The 18,801-nt window shown below is 44.4% G+C and overlaps 1 protein-coding gene across 2 annotated transcripts; it reads left to right on the top strand.

The window, feature by feature from the left end:
* Window positions 1-1,110: 1,110 nt before the first annotated feature.
* LOC110194075 (keratin, type II cuticular Hb5) lies at window positions 1,111-10,788 on the top strand. Of its 2 annotated transcripts, none has more exons than XM_020966222.1 (9): window positions 1,111-1,530; window positions 2,853-3,061; window positions 4,495-4,555; window positions 4,705-4,800; window positions 5,533-5,697; window positions 7,998-8,123; window positions 9,252-9,472; window positions 9,924-9,955; window positions 10,595-10,788. In XM_020966222.1, exons 1-9 carry the CDS (start codon window positions 1,111-1,113, stop codon window positions 10,786-10,788), a joined length of 1,524 nt encoding a protein of 507 aa, XP_020821881.1. The 2 variants fall into 2 exon arrangements, with proteins under 2 accessions (XP_020821881.1, XP_020821882.1); XM_020966223.1 differs by having other exon boundaries at window positions 9,924-9,959; window positions 10,602-10,788.
* Window positions 10,789-18,801: the final 8,013 nt, after the last annotated feature.

Below are 18,801 nucleotides of genomic sequence, written 5' to 3'. Positions count from 1 at the left end.
TTCCTGTCCCTGAATGTTCGTGGATGTATGAATAATTCTTATGCTGGAAAGGGAAATGGATGATCCATCTATCTGGCACCTTTTGGAAGAAGGGAGAATTATAAGGTCTGTTTCTTTCAAGCAACTGGAGAAAGAAGCCCAGAGCACATCTTCAGAGAGCACAATCAACTCTTTGGTGTTTTGGGACTGGTTCTCCAACTTGTGGTTTTTCTAGACTCTAGTTTCTCTTTTCAGCCATTTCCCAAACATCCTTATTAAGGGCAACCAAGTCTTTTGAACAGTCCAGGGAAATGGATTGTGGGGAAAGAAAGAGACACAACTTTTAGAAATTATCTGGTGGCTCTCATTCTTGTGACCACAGATAATCTAGTAGAAGTGGTTTGGGATTTCACTGGGAAAGGAAAGAGAAGCTAGAACCAGACTTTCTGGGCTGGAGTCTAGAGGGGTCAAATAGATTATCTACTTTATTTTCTATCCTCTGTAGGCACTGTGGGAGGCAGAGGAATAACCAAAATGACCTCTCTGGGTCATTCTTCTGAGCACCAAAGTATAGGTCTGGTACCCTCCAAGCTTTATGCCAATGCAGCTGCATTTAATTCAAGAATAAGAGAAAGTTGATAGGAGGCTGGTGAATCCTGAATGGAGGCAGGAGATACCCAACATCTTCCATGTCCCCTACAACTCATCTTCTGATCCCCCCTACTCCTAGTCTGTTTGTTTAGGAGTTCAGCTCAGTCTCTGGGTGTGGGTTGAGGATACCTCACAGGGAGACTGTGAAAATTAATTACTTAATGTATGTAAACTAGCTTTGAAGATGAAAAGTGCAAACACACTGTGTTCCTAATAACATCTTCAATACTCTTACATCGCCCCAGAGTCGCCTCTGAGCTCACCATTAAGATGAGTCTTTGGGGAGTTGCTGGCAAACTCCCCAAGCTAATAAACAAGATAAAATGCATTTTCACTCCTTTTATGCAGCCAACCCCACCTCTGCCCACTAATAAAAGGACTCAGTTGGATCAGAGAGGTTAGAAGGAATCTGAGCCCCACTCTCTTGCTGCTGGTACTCATTCATTCTCTATACTCCACCACTCGGACCCCACCAGCAACATGTCTTGCCGTTCCTATCGTATCAGTTCGGGTTGTGGTATCACCAGAAACTTCAGCTCCTGCTCGGCTGTGGCCCCCAAGACAGGCAACCGCTGTTGCATCACTGCTGCCCCATACCGTGGGGTGTCCTGCTACAGGGGACTGACCGGCTTTGGCAGCCGCAGCCTATGTAATGTGGGCTCCTGTGGCCCCCGAATCTCCGTTGGAGGCTACCGTTCCATGAGCTGTGGCCGGAGCTTCGGCTACCGCTCTGGGGGAGTGTGTGGCCCCAGTCCCCCCTGCATCACCACTGTGTCTGTCAATGAGAGCCTCCTGACCCCCCTCAACCTGGAGATTGACCCCAACGCCCAGTGCGTGAAGCATGAGGAGAAGGAACAAATCAAGTGTCTCAACAGCAAGTTCGCAGCCTTCATCGATAAGGTCAGTATCACCTCTTAGCTCTTTCTGAATCATAGGATCCTGGGATCATCTATTTAGAGAGAGAAGGGGATTCAGGGGCCATCTAATCCAACCTCTTTATTTTACAAGCAAAAAAATGGCAGCTCAGAGGAAGAGCAAAGCTAGAATTTGAACCCAAGTTCTCTGGCTCCAACTCACTGCCCAATTGTGAGATGGGGCATCCACCTTATGCACCATGTGGCCTCTCATCTTTCATGCAGAGCTGGGCACTGGGCAGTAACATAGACGGGGAGGGCACAGGTTTCTGGGAACTCCCAGTCTGATGGGGAGAATGGGACACACCCAGAAAGCAGAAAAACAACAATAATACCTCAACTTGGCATAGCATTTATAATTTTCAAAATATGACCTTATGTCATTCAATCCTCATGATAGCCTAATGAGATGGGAAGAATAGACATTACTATCTCTATTCTAAAGGTGAGAAAACTGAGGGTCTGGGTAGATTGGGTAGGAAATTACTTAGTAGCTTTTCATATATTTAGAGCTGAAAGGTATAGCAGAAGTCAGTCAAACCCCATCATTTTATAAATAAGGAGGAAACAGATACTGAGAGAGACAACAGATAGGCCAAGGTCACAGAGACGGTAAGAACAAAGATTGAGGCCTAGGTCCTTTGACTCCAAATATGGTGCCAGAGGTGGAAACACTCTTTTCAACAAAGGTCAGACAGGTGAGCTTACTGTTCCATCTTCCAACTCACCAATGATAGATCCAGTCTGCCTCTCAAGTCAAAATTCTTCCTGATTTTCTGAGAGATGCCTTTCTACATTTGGTTAGAAGGATGGAAAACCATGGAAGGAGCAGATGTATTTTGTGGCCAATGGAAGAAAGGAGGCTAGGGAGAGGCAAATAATAAGCTTCTGCCTTCCTTCCTGGTGGCAATCTGGGTGCCCCTTCTGCAGGATTGACCCTGATGGTCTCACGTATACAATGATACATTCAACGGACATTTCTTAAATACTATGTGTAATGATGCTCTCTAAGAATACTTAAAGGCAATAGATGGTATCAGTCCAGTGGCGTCTTCTCATGCGTGTATTCTTTAATTGACTCCAATGTTCCAGGCAACCAGGTAGGGCCTTCCCTAAGAAAGGCAAAGCCCACACTGAGAGACTCAGAGTAGAAACTGCTCTTTTGTGTTTTCCTTCCCAAGAAAACAGAGGACAGTTAGGGAACAACTTTGCCCTGTGGCAAAGATGGCATCCTAGAGAGAAGTATGGTTTATTCTCCTTTGGGCAGTGGCAGGCTCTCCCATGATATCTCTCTCGCTGGTACTGCAGGTTCGGTTCCTCGAGCAGCAGAACAAGCTTCTGGAGACCAAATGGAACTTCTACCAAAACCAGAGATGTTGCCAAAGCAACATGGAGCCTCTGTTCAACGGCTACATCGAGACCCTGAAGCGGGAGCTGGAGTGTGTGGAGGCCGACAGTGGACGCCTGTCCTCTGAGCTCAATCACATGCAGGAGGTGCTGGAGGGCTACAAGAAGAAGTGAGTGATGAGGGGACAGGGAGTCGAGAGGTCCTCATGGGAGGTGGCTCTGAAGCTTGGCATTTTTAAACAACTTGATTTAGACAGGTCAGGAAGGGACCAGGTGAGGGCAGGGAGGCTCATTCATTGTGTGAGTGATCTAGGACCATATGGACCTCAATTACGTGAGAAAACATGGGCTCATGGTTTGTTTCATGACTTGAATTAACAGAACAATAATGTAGAAGATGGAACTGATTTTAGCAGAGGTAAGGTCAGAAATGTAACAGGAGATTATAGGTCTGTCCAATTTCCTAAAGGCCTACCAAGCCCAATGGCTGACTTCACCAAGTCAATTTTATGAAAAAGATTTCCTGATTCTCCTTTATGGAGAGGGGGATTCCCTGTGGTATGGTTTGTCCCAAGCATTGGGTAATATAAAATTTTCTTCTGTATGGTTCTGAAGTGTCATGGCTGACATCTCCTCTTTGGGAGAAGTATAAACTTTCCAATGCAATGAGACTCCCATAATTGAGTTTGCATTTCCTAAGCCGAGCCAGCTTGGCCAAGAAAAATGGGAATCTTGGGGTTGGCAGAGAATCCAGCCTGAAGTGGATCATAGAGTTACAGATTCAGAGCTGGAAGGGACCTTAGAGAAGATGGAATCCAACCCCTTCATTTTATAGATGAGAAAATTAAGACCTTAAGAGATTGAGTGACTCACCCAGCTAGTCATTTAACCTCTTACTTACAGCTAGTAAGTGTGAGTGACTAACACTGACTGTTTAAGTGACTTATACTGCTAGGAAGTATCAGAGGTGGGATTTAAACCCCTGTCTTTCTGACTCTAAGTCCAGTGCCCTACTGATTACACCACACTTTTTCCATATCCCTTCACCAATGCAGATAGGAACCTGTTCAATTTAGGGGAAAGGAAAGGGAAGGGGATATGCATTTATTAGACAAACTCTGTATGTACCAAACACTGTGCTGAGTGCTTTACAAATAGTATCTCATTCAATTCTCACAACAACCCTGACAGGCATTGTGACCCTCATTTTACAGTTGAGAAAACTGAAGCAGACTGCAGTTAAGGGACTTGCCCAGGGTCCCACAGCTAGTAAGTATCTGAGACCAGAATTGAACTCAGAATTTTAGAGAATTGCCTGCGGCCCTGAGATATTAAGTAACTTGCACAGGACCACATAGCTAGTAAGTGTCCGAGGTAGGATTTAAAGTCAGGTCTTACTGGCTCCTATCATTCTATGCTACTTCTATTGAATGGCCCATAAGTACTGAAGGCACAAAGCAGGTGTGGGACAGTGCGCTAAAGAAAGCCAGCTAGTGAATGTATGAGGGAGTGTGTATTTTGATTGTTGCACCTGGGTCATGAGGCTCAGCTCAGAACACGGGCCCCACTCCTCAGCTCTGATCTTCTATCTCCCCACGCCCAGGTATGAAGAGGAGGTGGCCCTCAGGGCCACAGCTGAGAATGAATTTGTGGTGCTAAAGAAAGTAAGTAGGCCAAGAGAAATGACAAACACACCAGTCCTTGTAACAGGCTCTTTGGGGTGGAATCCCCCCCCCACCCCTGAGCCCAAAGGGGCTTCCATGGTAGGCCTGCTGTCACATGCTTCTCTGCTCCCTTTCCTCCCCACTTTCAGGATGTGGACTGTGCCTACTTGCGGAAATCTGACCTGGAGGCCAATGCTGAAGCTCTGACAGAGGAAATCAACTTCTTGAAAGCCCTGTATGAGGAGGTGAGGGGGATGGGGAGGAAGCTGGGCAGTCAGCCCTGGGGAGTGTGTGTGCACGTGTGAGGATGCTTGCACATGCATATGTGAATGTGAGCTGTAATGGACTGGGCATTGCTAAGGTTGTCTATGCATATGAATATGAGTCTAGTGGACCAGTGATTTCAAGTGGTGGCAGGAATTACCGAGAGAGGACTCTACCTCCACCAACACAGGTGGCTGGCACCCGGCTCATGACTTGGCCTTGCAGAGTTAGCGTCATGTTCAGGGTCCTAGGGTCAGTATGTGTCAGAGTCAGGACTTGAATCCAGGTCTTCCCAGCTTTGAAAACAGCCCTCTATTATTAATATAAACACAGCATTTCAAGCCAGACAAGAATGTACATGGAGCATCTATGTGTCTACATGTATGGTTATGTATGTGTCTATATGTGTGACCGTGTTTATGTGCATATGTATATATGTGAGCCTGTAGTTTTGTCTTTTCATATGTCTATGTGAGCACGTGGGTCTCTGGTGTGTGTGTGTGTGTGTGTTTGGAAGCATGTGCTTGGCTATATATGAAGTAAGATATATATCTGTACGTGTGTGTTTTCTTGTTTGTATGTACATGTACATGTAAATGCATATGTGGAACAGCTGTGGCTTGAGTCCCTTCCTGGCCCCTAGGGAGGGCTTTCTTCTGTCCTTTAGAGATGGGAGGGACTGGCCTGAATGTGTTGCATGTTGGCCTCCACAGGAGATCAGGGTCCTCCAATCACAAATCTCAGACACTTCAGTCATTGTCAAGATGGACAACAGCCGTGACCTGAACATGGACTGCATAGTGGCTGAGATCAAGGCTCAATATGATGACATCGCTAGCCGTAGCCGGGCTGAGGCCGAATCCTGGTACCGCACTAAGGTATATCAGTTGCCTTAGACACCTTGGTGGGTCAGATGTGTGCAGGGAGGGATGGTGGTGTAATAGCTCAGTTTTCTACAGTGCTTTGAGAGCTAAAGAATCCTTTTATTACAACAAGCTTGTAAAGTAGGCATTATATATACTGTAATACATTTCACAGATGAAGAAATAGGAGTCCCCAAGAGCTGATGTGACTTGCCTATAGTCACACAGTTAGTAAGTATTAGAGCTGGGATTTAAACACACAGATGTCCTGATGCCAGATCCTTCTACCACATCATGCTGAGATTGTATGTAAAGGGGCTATCTGTCTTTCAGGTCACATCCCCAAGCCTGCTCTCTCCTTGTCTGTTTTCCTCCTAATCTATAGCTTTCTTTATTCTTTTTCATTCTTTCTACTGCTTCTGTTCCTACCCAGTCCTTAGCTTTCTAACCTTCTCGGTTTGCTCCATATCTGCCCTTCTCATGCTGATATCATGTAGCACATGTACACACACACACACACACACACACATACATACAGGGCTCTATCAAGCATGGGGTCAGTATGGCCACAGCCTTGTGCCCGAGACAGCCAAATTCCAGGACACAGGAAGAGCTCGTCAAAATGGACAGAGATTCTCAGAGCCCTCTATAGCTCCGTGAGAAGCATTTCCAAATGGAATTTCCAACCCCATCCATACAGGTAGAGGAAACTAAGTCAGGAGTGAAAGAACAAAGGGGTAGACTGCAGATCCTACAGTCATGTTAGAGACATAGATCTATGAGTCTCACCATAAAGTATTAGATTCCCTGCTCTATGCCAGGCCTTACTCTTTGACTCTCAAAATGGTATTCAAATGAATACTCATGAGCTAGGAAATGAGTGTCATAAAACTGCCTTTCAGTGAGTACAAAACAAAGAAAACCCATCAGGAAAGTTACCATGTTTAATTCCATCCCATCACATGAGAGATTGGTGGTTTTTTTCCTAGTCTCAATTTCCCAGCAAATGACTGTTTTTCCTAGTCCTAGTTTTCTGATCTTAACAGTGGTGTGACCTCTGGTAATCCACTCAACCTCTCAGAGGCTTAGAAAGTCCCATTATCTCATAGTTTTTGATGAAGTGAAGGCCATAGATTAATCCATTATGGTGAAGATCTTCTCACCTATAAAACAAGAACTTTGGACTAAATGACTTCTAAGTTTTTTCCATCTCTAACATTTCATAATTCCCTGATTCTAAATACTCATGGAAATCCATGTATTTCCAAATTCACCTTATACTTTCATCCCTGGCTAATTCAGTCCCAGTTGGTCACTCTTCTGACATGCATTAGTACTCTCTGCCTCATTGGCACCCCTGCAACCCTTAAAGTAATAATGATGATGATGATAATAATAATAATAATAACAATACTATACACTGGGGAAAAGCCAGAAGGAACAGGCAACCCAGTCCAAGCCAGTCTAATCCAACAAGCATTTATTAAGAAACTACTATGTTCAAGGTGCTAAGAATTCAAAAGTATAACTAAAAACAGTCCCTGCTCTCAAGGAACTGGCATTCTACTGGAATGTGCCCTGCAATTGGGGAGTTCTCATTCTAATGGAAGAGATGGGATAGATGTCTGGGATGTGTGGCATAGAGCTCCATGATAGAGATACAGCCACAGAGAGAAAATGGCAGACTCAGAAGTAGCCAGACAGATGACTGCACATCTGTTCCCTGGTGCAATGAAAGAGTTAGATTTGGAGTCAGAGTACCTGGTTTCTAAACCCAGCCCTGACAATTACTACATATTTGACTTTGGTCAAATCAGCTAACTCCTCCTTTCATAAATGAGCTTCCTCATCTATAAAATTAAGTGGAAGAACAGTTCTATGTCTATGGTTCTGTGACTGAGCAGAGTATAGCTGAGGGAGTAGGAGTATGGTGGGGTGTACTCATTGGGGAAGGCTTTCTGGAGAAGGAGAGTTTGGAAGGAAGAAAATAGATGGATGGGTTGAGAGAAGAAGTAGGTGGAGGATGCCCAAGGCTGGGAATAACTTTGGTGAAGGTTCAGAAGTATGAGAAGCTGAATTGGGGACACAGGGATGGAGGAGATAAGGGTTAAGTTTGCTTGGTTGGGTGAGAGATGGAAGTGATGGAGAGGAGGAGGTAAAATCAGATGGTGATGGTGAGTAGAAAGATCTTGAAACCCAGAATAGAGTATGACTAGAAGTGATAAAATCCATTTAGGCTTCTGAGCAGGAAAGCTTCAAGTGTCCCTGTCCCCAACACTTCCCCTTAATCACTTCCATCTGTCATGTCCCTGCAGTGTGAGGAAATGAAGGCCACAGTGATCCGCCATGGGGAGAGCCTTCGAAGGACCAAGGAGGAGATAAATGAGCTGAACCGCATCATTCAGAGGCTGACGGCTGAGATTGAGAATGCCAAGTGTCAGGTACGAGAGACAAGGGGGAAAGTCCTTGTGCAAATGCCCTTACAACCCTTCTCCTTCTTCCCCTTCCAAAGCCAATGACTCTTATAGACTTTTCTGAACCCAACTTCAGTATATCTGTGTGGGAAGCCTTAGGCATAAATTGCCTCAGGGCTCATTTTCCAAATGGGGAAACCCAGAGGATTTATTAGAAACTTTACAGTTTCACACATTTTGTGGGGCTGGATAAAAATGAGAGTATTGTCATTGACTCCCACTGACTCTGGAGTCAGAAGAAGAGACTCAGCTCTGGGGGATGTAAAAGGTGGGTACTCCCATCCATTTAGATATGAAAAATCCCAAGGAACTATCTCTAATCACTCCAGAAGGAGAGATCATGGTTAATTATGAAGCACTTTCTAATATGAAATTATGACATGAACAGCCAAGAAATATTGTGGAAAATTACCCTGAAGAGGTATAAAATGGGATCAACTATCTGCATGACCTTGGTCACTTAAACTCTCTGAGGCCTACTTTCCTCATCTTTAAGATGAAGGTACTGGACTAGATGACCTCAGAAGGTCTTTTAGGAAAGAAAGAGACAACTATTTAGTAAATGACTATTGTGTGCCAGGCACTGTGCTAAGTACTTTGCAAATATTATCTTATCTAATCCTTACAACAGCCCTGTGAGGTAGGTGCTATTGTTATCCCCATTTTGTAGTTGGGTAAACTGAGGCAGACAGCAGTTAAGTGACTTGCCTAGGGTCATAAAGCTAGTAAGTATCTAAGACCAGATTTGAATTCAAGTCTTCTTGACTCCAGACTCAACACTATCCATGGTACCACCTGGCAATTTTTATCTCTAAATCCTATGATCTCTCATTGCTGTGGGATAGCTCTGACAGAGACCCTAGAGGGATTTAAAAAATTAGATGCAGGTATAACCTGTAGGATAAAAATCAAGAAGTCAAGAACCACTTTCTTCCTACCTATCTTCCCCATTTCCCTGTCTTTCCCCTGGCTAGAGATCCTAGCCCATATCCTTCTTCTTCCAGAACTCCTTAACCATCCTTTCTTTCTCCATCATGTCGTGCAACAAAAAGGTATTTTCTCATTCCTTTCTTCCTCTGTTCCCTTCCCCCATAGCGCTGTAAACTAGAGGCTGCAGTGGCAGAGGCTGAGCAGCAGGGTGAGGCTGCCCTCAATGATGCCAAGTGCAAGTTAGCTGAGCTGGAGGGTGCCCTACAGAAGGCCAAACAGGACATGGCATGTCTGCTGAAGGAATACCAGGAGGTCATGAACTCCAAGCTGGGGCTAGACATTGAGATCGCCACCTACAAACGACTGTTGGAGGGCGAGGAGCACAGGTGAGATCTGCCAGAGACATGAAGGAATATAGAAGGGATGCAACTCTCTCTGGACCAGCGGAAGAGGTCAATGTTAGAGATGAAGAACTTTCTAATGTGAAATTCTGGCATGGCCTATCAAGAAAAATTGTGGAATATGGGGCCAGACCAGGTGGCTTAGGGATCATAGTGCCTACAACCAGCAGACATTTCTGCTAATTCTAAACACAATAGGTCCAACTTCAAGAGAAATTTTGGGTAGATGTAAGGTAAAACTTGAATATTCTACAGAGACTTTAGGTTTGGGGAATCCAAGAAAGACAAGCCTTCCCCAAAGGGTTCAGGATGCAGAGACGTTCCCTCCATCCCTCTGAGTGCCCAGTGATGACATCATGAACGTAGTTCTCTTAGCTCAAGGAAGGTGAATTGAGATGTGCAGGACTAACCTCTCTCCCTTTTCCTTTCTCCATAGGCTGTGTGAAGGTGTGGGGTCTGTGAACGTCTGTAAGTATCCTTCACCCAAACTCTTTGACAACATGGCTTGTTGGGCAAAGCTGGTGGTTCCAGTTTAAAAATCTGGGTCCATAAGCTACACAGTTTAGTGGGTCTCCAGCCATGTGTTCAGAAGGGTTCTTGGGAAGTCCCAGGGAAGAGGGTGGATCGCAGGGACTAAAGCTATAGCAAATAGTTTTCTGGTGGTGGCATCCATGCAGACTATGAGAACAGAGGAAGACAATCACCACTTTTCTAGGCTGCCCCTTCATCCTAACTGACCTTCTTTCTCCCACTCCTTTCCTAAGATCAATCCGTTCTGATGCTGAGAATAAAAGCAGTTTTATGGGCACTGGATCCCTAAGTTAGAAGTCCTAAATTCTAGTGTCATCTTTGCAGTTAACTAACTTTGCAATATTGGGGAAGCCACCTTATTTCTTGGTTTTCCCATCTACAAAATGAGGCAGTTGTACAAGACGATTTCCCAGGTCCCATCCAGCTCTTAAATTCCATGACCTAGACAGTATTTGACATCTACTTAGTGATGGCTGATCCTATGGCATGCCCTGAATTCTGGAGGGGGGATGGGAACAGGAAATGTGTGAGATCAGTCAGTTCGGTCCCTTCACATCTTTGTCTCTCATCCCACAGGCGTGAGCAGTTCCCGGGGTGGGGTGACCTGTGGGGGTCTCACCTGCAGCACCACCCCAGGACTCCAGATTGCCTCTGGTCCTTCTGCCTCTGGGGGCAGCTACACAGTGATGGCACCTGATTCCTGCGCCCCCTGCCAGCCCCGCTCCTTGGGCTTCAGCTGTGGGAGCAGCCGGTCTGTCCGCTTTGCATAGAGAGCTGGGATCTCATGCAAAAAGCACACTCCCACCACCCTCTCAACTTCCTGCCACAGAACTGACGATGAATGGAATGTCTGTGTTGTTGCTTCCTTGAGGCTGTGTTCCTGAATACTAACCCTTCTCCTCTTACCTCCATGAAATCACACTCCATGAAATCTCCCTTTCCATCCCACCACCTGGCTCCCATTTTAGGGAACTAATTTCCAGGATTCTATTTGACTTCCATTTAAGGACTCATTTCTAACTCCCTTAACTCTCCAGTTAAGCCCCACTCATCATAGTATTGTCATCTTTGTATTAATCATCTCACTTCTACCATCACCCTCTAGCATCCCACCAATTATCCCCTAGTGGCAGTATAACTGGGAAATTTACCCATCCCTTTGGGTAGAGGGTTTTTGAGGCTACAAAACATGACTTCCATAACATAGAAATCCAATGGAAAGAGAAACTCAACTCTAGAACCTCCTCTTTCCCAGCCAGGAAACTAGGGAGTTAAATGTCCAGGGTTGTCTTTTGGGAAGCAATTGACTGTTTTGTGTGGTTTTGGCTATGATTGCCTTCCTTCTTTTGGGTTAACCTGTTCTGGCTAACCTCCTTATGTGGTTTTGCAGTTGAGAAGCTGGTTAAGCATAGAATTCCTTCTGCCTATAGCACTTGGGTAAGAGGACTTCACATGTGTCTTGCACCTTTATACATTTCAGAGAAAACTGGATGGAAATAGTGATTGCTTCAGCTCTCCTCCCATTGTGTACAAAAGGTGTTTTATTAATGCAATGAATAAGGGTGGAGAGTAAGGTTTGGCCACTTCTTGTATATCTCTCTTTGTTGTAAATGTCTGTGGGTGTCCTACCTTCTGGTTGTCTCATTCTGTATTTCAATAAACTGTTGCAGCGTATCAGAGGCGTGTATTTGAACAAATGGGGTGGGTGTCCCAGGAGACATTAACATGTCAAGACTGAGCCTGATGTGGAGGTACATGCCCGCAATCCCTTCTGCTGGGGAGGCAAAGGCTGGTGGATTGCTCCAGTTCAGCAGTTCTGAGATGCAGGAAGTCTAATGCTGGCTGGGTGTCCACACTAAGTCTAGCAAGAATATGGTGAGTCCTCCAGAAGGCAGGACCACCCAGCTGCCAAGGGAGTGGGAAACCAACCCAAGAGGGAAAAACAGAGCAGGTTAAAGCTTCTGTGCCAGTTGGTATTGCGATCAGGCCCATAAATGACTACTGAACTTCCAACCTGGGCAAGACTAGGAAACCCAGTCTCCAAAAAAAAAAAGGGGGGCGCAAGAAATCTGCCAAGACTGAGCTCACCATTTCCCTACCCCTAGGATGTCAATAACAACCCACCTCCATGCCTCCATCTTGCTATTGTTCAATTCTCACCAAATTCTACACATCCTTTCTCCGCAGTGTTTATCTCTTCACCTTACCCTTGCCTGTTCATCTCTATAATCCTCACCCTAGTCTAGGCCTTTATCAACTCACTGCTGGAGGAGAACAAGAGCCTCCCCACCACTTTCCCTATCCCTCATCTCTTCCCCCTACCATCCATCCACTATAGAACAGTAGGCATTAGGATGCCATGAGGACTACCTGGGCATATCGCCTCTCTTTGGCTTCTTATATCCAAGCCAAACTTCCCTGCTCAAGTTTTAAGGCCTCTACAAATATGGTTCTCCCCCTACCATGACCATTTAATCCTTCTTATCAGCCCAGATTCCCTAATCCTGGAAACCACTCCATCCAGGCAAAACTAGCTGCCCTGTCTCTGAGACTACATTGACCATTCTTCCTGCTAAAACCCCCTCCCTTTCCTTCTGCTGAGACTTGCCCCATTTGTCTGCTTCTCAGCCCAATTTCACATCCCTGTTTCCTTGATGAGAATACTTTAGTTCCACTCTCTATCACCTCCTTCAGCACTGGCATCTGTCCAGGTGCCCCCAGTCCTATCCTTATCTTTCCATCCCTCTCTGGGTCTAGATTGGGTGTCAATCTTCTCCATCCAAATGGGAGGTTCCTCAAGGGCAATCTGCATCTCTCTACAATATCCAGAACATGGGTCTAAGTGGTTCAGCTAGATGGCACAGTGGATAGAGCATCAGACTGGCGTCAGGACAACCTGAATTCAAATCCAGCCTCAGAGACTTACTAGCTGTGTGATCCTGGGAAAGTCAATTCCTCTGCCTCAGTTTGCTCATCTGAAAATTGAGGATGATAATACATCTACTTCCAGGGTTGCTGTGAAGATCAAATGAGATAATATTTGTGAAGTATGCATGGTTCTTGGCATAGAGTATGTTTATTATTATTATAATACCCAAAGAACCAAGGGTGGGCAGACAGATAAGAGATGTGCTCTGCTCCCCAGTTTTCTGCCACAGTGGTTCCTTTCCTCCATGATATCAACATTTGCCAGGCAATTTTCTTCCTCCAGTTTCTTCTCCATGCTACTATCTCTTCCTGGCTTCCTTCAAGACTCAACGGAAGCACCAGCTTCAGTGAGGGATCTTTCCATGTCCACTCAGAAGCTAGTGCCTTCCCCTCTGAGATTACCCTCTACCTACTTTGCATTTTATTTATAATCATGTATGTACATGTCTCCTCTACTAGAAAGCAAACCCCATGGGGACAAGGACTAGTTGTGCTTTTTCTTTGTGTCACCAGCACTCTTCACAGTGACTGGCACATAGTAAAGTGCTTAACAAATGTTCTTTGATTGGCTCACAGATACTTTGCAGGTTCTTTTGACTGGGAGAGAGAAGGTGAAACCCATTGTGCTGTTAGTCCCAAGGGTTTGACAGCCACTGGGGTTGTTGCATTGTCTGAGAGGGTTTGAAGCCTGACACCAAATGACAATCTTTTTGTCCTCTTGAACCCCTTTTTTTTAAAAGATGGAATGTAATGTTGGACTGAATGAGCCCCTCATAAGTTCTGTGAAGATGGACAAATCACCTCTCTTCTCTGGGACTCAGTTTCCTCATCTTTAAATGAGGTTATTGGATTAAGTGATCGCTGAGGATTCATTTCAAAGATTCTGGTATTTTCATATGATATAATAGTCTGTGTGCTGAGATTGGAGTCAGGGTGGCCTGAGTTCAAATCCTGTCTCTGATCCTGGTTAGCCATATTACCCTGGGAAGATCACTGAATCTCTCTGGGCTTCAGTTTCCTTTTCCATAAAATGAGAGGGTTACACTAGCAGATCTCTACAGTCTATTTCAGCCTGAAATCTATGATCATAGGATCATAGTGAGTTCTGAATTCGTACCAGCTCTCCTCTCCTCCCTATCTTTGTTTTTATCTTAAAAATTTCAATAATCTAATAAGCTTCAACGACAATAGTCAACTTTCAACTCCAGAAAATTTCTAATTTCAAGGTCCCACTTTCCCATGACATTGCAAAATTGTGCCCCAAGGTAATTCCAGTGTCCTAGAGTGGGAAAAAAAAAAGTTAGTAGACTAAGAATGGGAAAATCTAGATCCTGATCCTAGTTGTAAATTTCAGATGACTGTGTGATTCTGGGCAGGTCAGTTGGCCTCCCTGAGCCAATTATTTTATATTAGTTTTAATTATATATTAATTAATTAAATTTATTTTAATTTAATTATAATTAGTATTAATTAGATTAGTTTCTTCATTAGTAAAATGAAGGCTCTAGATTAGATAATCTTCCCTTTCAGTTCTATGATTATAGATTTCCTAATAATAACTAAGATTTATGTAGCACTTTAAGGTTTACATTGATCCTCCAACAACCTTGGGAACTAGGTGCTATTATTATCTTTATTTTACAGATGAGGAAATTGAGGCTCAGGGTCAAACAGTTAATAAGTGTCCAATTCATACTAAGGATTTTCTGACTCCAAGTCCAATGCTTAACCCCCTATGCCAGCTAGCTACCACTAAATCTTTCTTAAGTAGTTGCTACAAATCTGCCTTGGTCAAGTACAGGTAAATCTGATTGGGAAGCATTGTGCCTGAAAAGCAGTGATGTGGGATGGGTCCAAGCCAAAACCTTTGCCTCTTATCCCATAAGAATTTGGGTACCATTTGTTTGAGGGGGGAATGGAAACCCCCTCCTCGAACTCTCCTTGAAATTTCCCTCTTGATCAAGTTAAGTCTCTAGCAGTTCACCTGAGGCATCATCCCAGTAATCCCCTCAACTGGCCTTTCATTTTGGCTATCTCCAATCTCCCAATTCTGTTACCTCTGACCCACCCACTTCATTGTCTGTTACCTTCTCACCCTTGATACCATCTAGACCCCATTCTCCCTTGGCTACCTGGTCTAGATCGTGATATTCACCAGCTCCTTCTCTGTTACTTCACAGTCACCCGAGCTTACTGGACACTCCCATCCAGAACCTCCCTAGACCCTTCCTCACAGTCACCCCAAACTACTTGGCCACTCCTAGATCTCTCCCACAGTCTTTCTGTACATAGAGTCCATCTTGTCTCCACTAAGGTGCTCAGATTCTTAAAATCTGGCCAATGGCTGAGCTTCAATCTAGCCCACTTGTCAATACAAGCATCACAAATGTTCAGATTCCTTAAGAGTCTGGCCAATACGGCAGATCTTTAATAAACCTTGTCTTTGGCAGAAAGAAGGCTTGGATCAAATTTTCATTCAGGCCGGGCTTGCATGTTATTATTTCGGGGTCTCAGCACCCTAAGCTCCTAAACCTCAGCAGCTGGATTGGGTGTTATTTATTTTTTGGTTGTGTTTTATTCAAGCCTATCCTTCATTACCAAAATGAGGCCGCTACATGTCTCAAGCTGTTTTCCAATAATTACAACTAGCTGGTGAGGAATCATCCCCATCCTCTCAGCCAGTTTTCCTTATGACAGACAACTGGCATCTCTGAGGTGCTTCCTTGCTTCCAGGACAGTTTCTCATGGCAACAGCATTTCCTTTGAAGAGAAGTAAAGATTTAAATGCTAAGAGCCAAAGCTAACCAAAAGACAGAGCTTTATTGAAAGGAATTTACAAAAGACTTCAAAAAGTAGCTAACAAATACTCAAGGGGCAATAGCCCCAAACAACAAACTGTGTAGGTGAGTGGTCCCAGAAAACACAGGTGAACAAAACAGAGATACGCCTCATTTGCATAAACCCCTATTTACAGGATGAACAGAGCTCTACTTATAGCTAAGAATCCTTTTTCCTTTGAAGCCCCAGTACTAAGCAAGCACTAACCACTGAGCTAAATACAACCTACATTGAGGCTGAAGGAGCTTCCCTCCCCAACCTTGTTTAAATATCCAGCCTCGATTTATGGTCTGGAGGAAGAAATGAATTGTGATATTTCTCATCTTTCTAAATCCCAGAACCTCATGGACTTTAACCATTATAGTTCCTTCCTGTGTCTCTCTGAATGTTGTAAACTCAGAATGTGAACAATAATTCAAGACCACCTTGAGTACAACTCACTAGAGAAGTCTCCCTGGGCCCTCTGCTTGGGGTACCATGCTATGGGCAATGATTCAGGGAAGCAGATCGTTAGGCAATGAAAGTAGGAAAAAGAGGCGACTTTAGATAGCTAGAGATAATGAACAAGGAAAAAACCAATCCTAAAAGCAAAGAGACTTGAGGATTCATTGATGTGATCAGCTGGTAACTACCCATTTCCCTCCCACTATCATCACCAAGCTGTGAGAAACAGCTGTGTGAAGTGAAGCAAGTCCTTTCCCATCTTTGAACATCATTTCCAACATTTCTAAAATGAGGGGCCTGGACTAGACAATGGCTGATAAAACCATGCTGTGGAAAGAGCCCTGAATTGGCAACAACACGCCTTAGAGTTCCAACTCAGCTGCTAATTAGCTGGGTGACCTGGGGTAAGTCACTTCATTACTTGGGGCTTCCATGACCTCATCTATAAAGTAAAGAGGCTAGGCTTAACTTCAGGGAAATTACACAAATATGGGGTGGAAATTCAGGAATAGAGGTGAAGTTTTTTTTACTATTTTAGTAATGTTGGAGCTCCTATTCTATTCTGCTGTATTTAGAAGGTTCTCTCCAGCTTAAATGCTCTATAATTTCTAAGATAAGCCCTTTTTTGTTACTTTTCCCATCAATTCTCCTTTCATTCACTTAAACTTGATTTCATTTGCTTAAAAATGTTGATGGGGAAGATGGGGAATACATCATCATTGTATCCAGGAATGGGGGTGGGAGTGGGGACCCAAGGACAAACTTTCAGAAGGCAGTCTCCACTCACTGAAGTGATTCAGATACACAATGTCTCACATCACACAATACAAACCCCCATCATGGTGTCTGGGAGATGCCATTTTAGAACCATCCATCCTAGGGGAGAGTTGCTCAAAGGTTTTTGCATCTGGATATTCCTAATGACCCTCCCCCCTTGAGGAAGTGATATTGGGGGAGGAAATCAGCAAGCTACCAAGAAAAGCTATAGGTGGGTATACAACATCCCACAAATCTCCAAGTTTCTCTTGTTCTTGGAAAACATCTCTGTTCAGCCACAAGCTTTAGGCTACAAAAAGAGAAAAGGAAAGAGGCCATGTGGTCCATGCTATGCTGGCCGCAGAAGCCAATGGCCACTGTGATCAGACAGATACTTTCAGATGAGACTCCTGCTGGATGTAGCAGTGACCCAACCTTCTGAGAGAGTTCAAGAGTTGAGAGCCAGACCTAGAACAGACGGAGATTCAGTCTGCTTTCTAGGACTACAGGATGTTGGTGTTGAGGGAGGAGACAGGCTGTAGCAGAGATGACATCCAGGGTACCTGCTGAACAGCTTCTGAGCAGCATCAGCTGGCAAAGAGGTGGGAAGGGCAAACTCTCTCCTCTCTGTTTCCTTGACCTAGTTGATTTAGGCCCCTGCTCCCTGAGAAGGGTCTTAGACCCTTGTGTAAATCCCACCCCTGATTCATTTACCACCCAAGGAAAGCAGGAAGGAGAGCCAGAGAATGTTATAGCTGTTTCCAGAAATGGTCAAAGACAGTTTGACTTTTGTTTGCTCTGAATAATGAAATGAACGTGACTGCATTATAGATCGCTTATGTTAAACGATAATATAAAAATCGGTCAGATAGAGGGATATTATACAAATATGGGGTAGGAGCTCAAGGACACAGAAGAATTTTTTTTTTTGCTATTTTAGTAGGGTTGCAGTTTCTTCTGTAGTATGCTCCTAGATCTGTATTGAATGCAGGGCCTTTGCCATCCTGCAAATTGCTGGAGGCTCAAGTAGGTGAGAATGACAGCAGTCAGGCTGAAGCCCTCTGCTGGGCAGTGAGGATACTACAGCTTTTAGGAAAGCTAACACATGGGCATTTCACTAACTTTTTTTTTTAGGTAATTGGGGTTAAGTGACTTGCCCAGGGTCACACAGCTAATAAGTGTCAAGTGTTTGGTCTGAGACCGAATTTGAACTCAGGTCCTCCTGACTTCAGGACCAGTGCTCTATCCACTGCCCCAACTAGCTGCCCCTCATTTGGCTAACTTCTGATGAAACTGTTTGGCGGGACTGAGGGTAGAATCATGTGGTGGCAAAATTATGTACTACACCCCCTTGCTAGTTAATTAACTACTTGATCAGATGGCAGCCTACTTCCCTGTAGGTTACAAAAAGCAGGGAAATGAACCAAGTGTGGGCAGCTGCTGCTATGTACGACACAGCCTGGTGACTGCCATATTTGTCTATGGATAGAAAGTATTGCTCCCAGTATACTTAGGGTTGGATGACTTCCATTCTGTCGGTGGTGGACAGGAGGAAAAGGGCAAAACATTTTTAAAATCCTTGATTCCAAATTGATCCATGAGATGAACATAGAGGCTTCTTAGTACAAGTGAATAGAGAAGCAATGGCCGGAAACTATTCCCAAATATATGTTCAACCTGGTAGAGCAGGATGAACACTAGACATGGAGTCACAGACCTTGAAATGAGTCCTAGTTATATTTCCCAACCATGAGAAAATATCTCACTAGCTCAGAGCTTCAGTTTCCCCAAGTGACTCTTTGTCCCCCAGCATCCGC

The sequence above is a fragment of the Phascolarctos cinereus genome, unplaced genomic scaffold, assembly GCF_003287225.1.
Source record: "Phascolarctos cinereus isolate Bilbo 61053 unplaced genomic scaffold, phaCin_HiC Scaffold_1;HRSCAF=81, whole genome shotgun sequence".
Lineage (NCBI taxonomy): Eukaryota > Metazoa > Chordata > Mammalia > Diprotodontia > Phascolarctidae > Phascolarctos > Phascolarctos cinereus.
Note: the sequence above shows the minus strand (reverse complement) of the source record. Positions and strands in the feature narration are given on the sequence as shown.

Bases quoted from the DNA above. Each gene is read 5' to 3' on its own strand.
- LOC110194075 (XM_020966222.1), top strand. From the start codon at position 1,111: ATGTCTTGCCGTTCCTATCGTATCAGTTCGGGTTGTGGTATCACCAGA. The intron at 1,531-2,852 runs GTCAGTATCACC...CTGGTACTGCAG, and splicing joins TCGCAGCCTTCATCGATAAG to GTTCGGTTCCTCGAGCAGCA. The intron at 8,124-9,251 runs GTACGAGAGACA...CTTCCCCCATAG, and splicing joins TTGAGAATGCCAAGTGTCAG to CGCTGTAAACTAGAGGCTGC.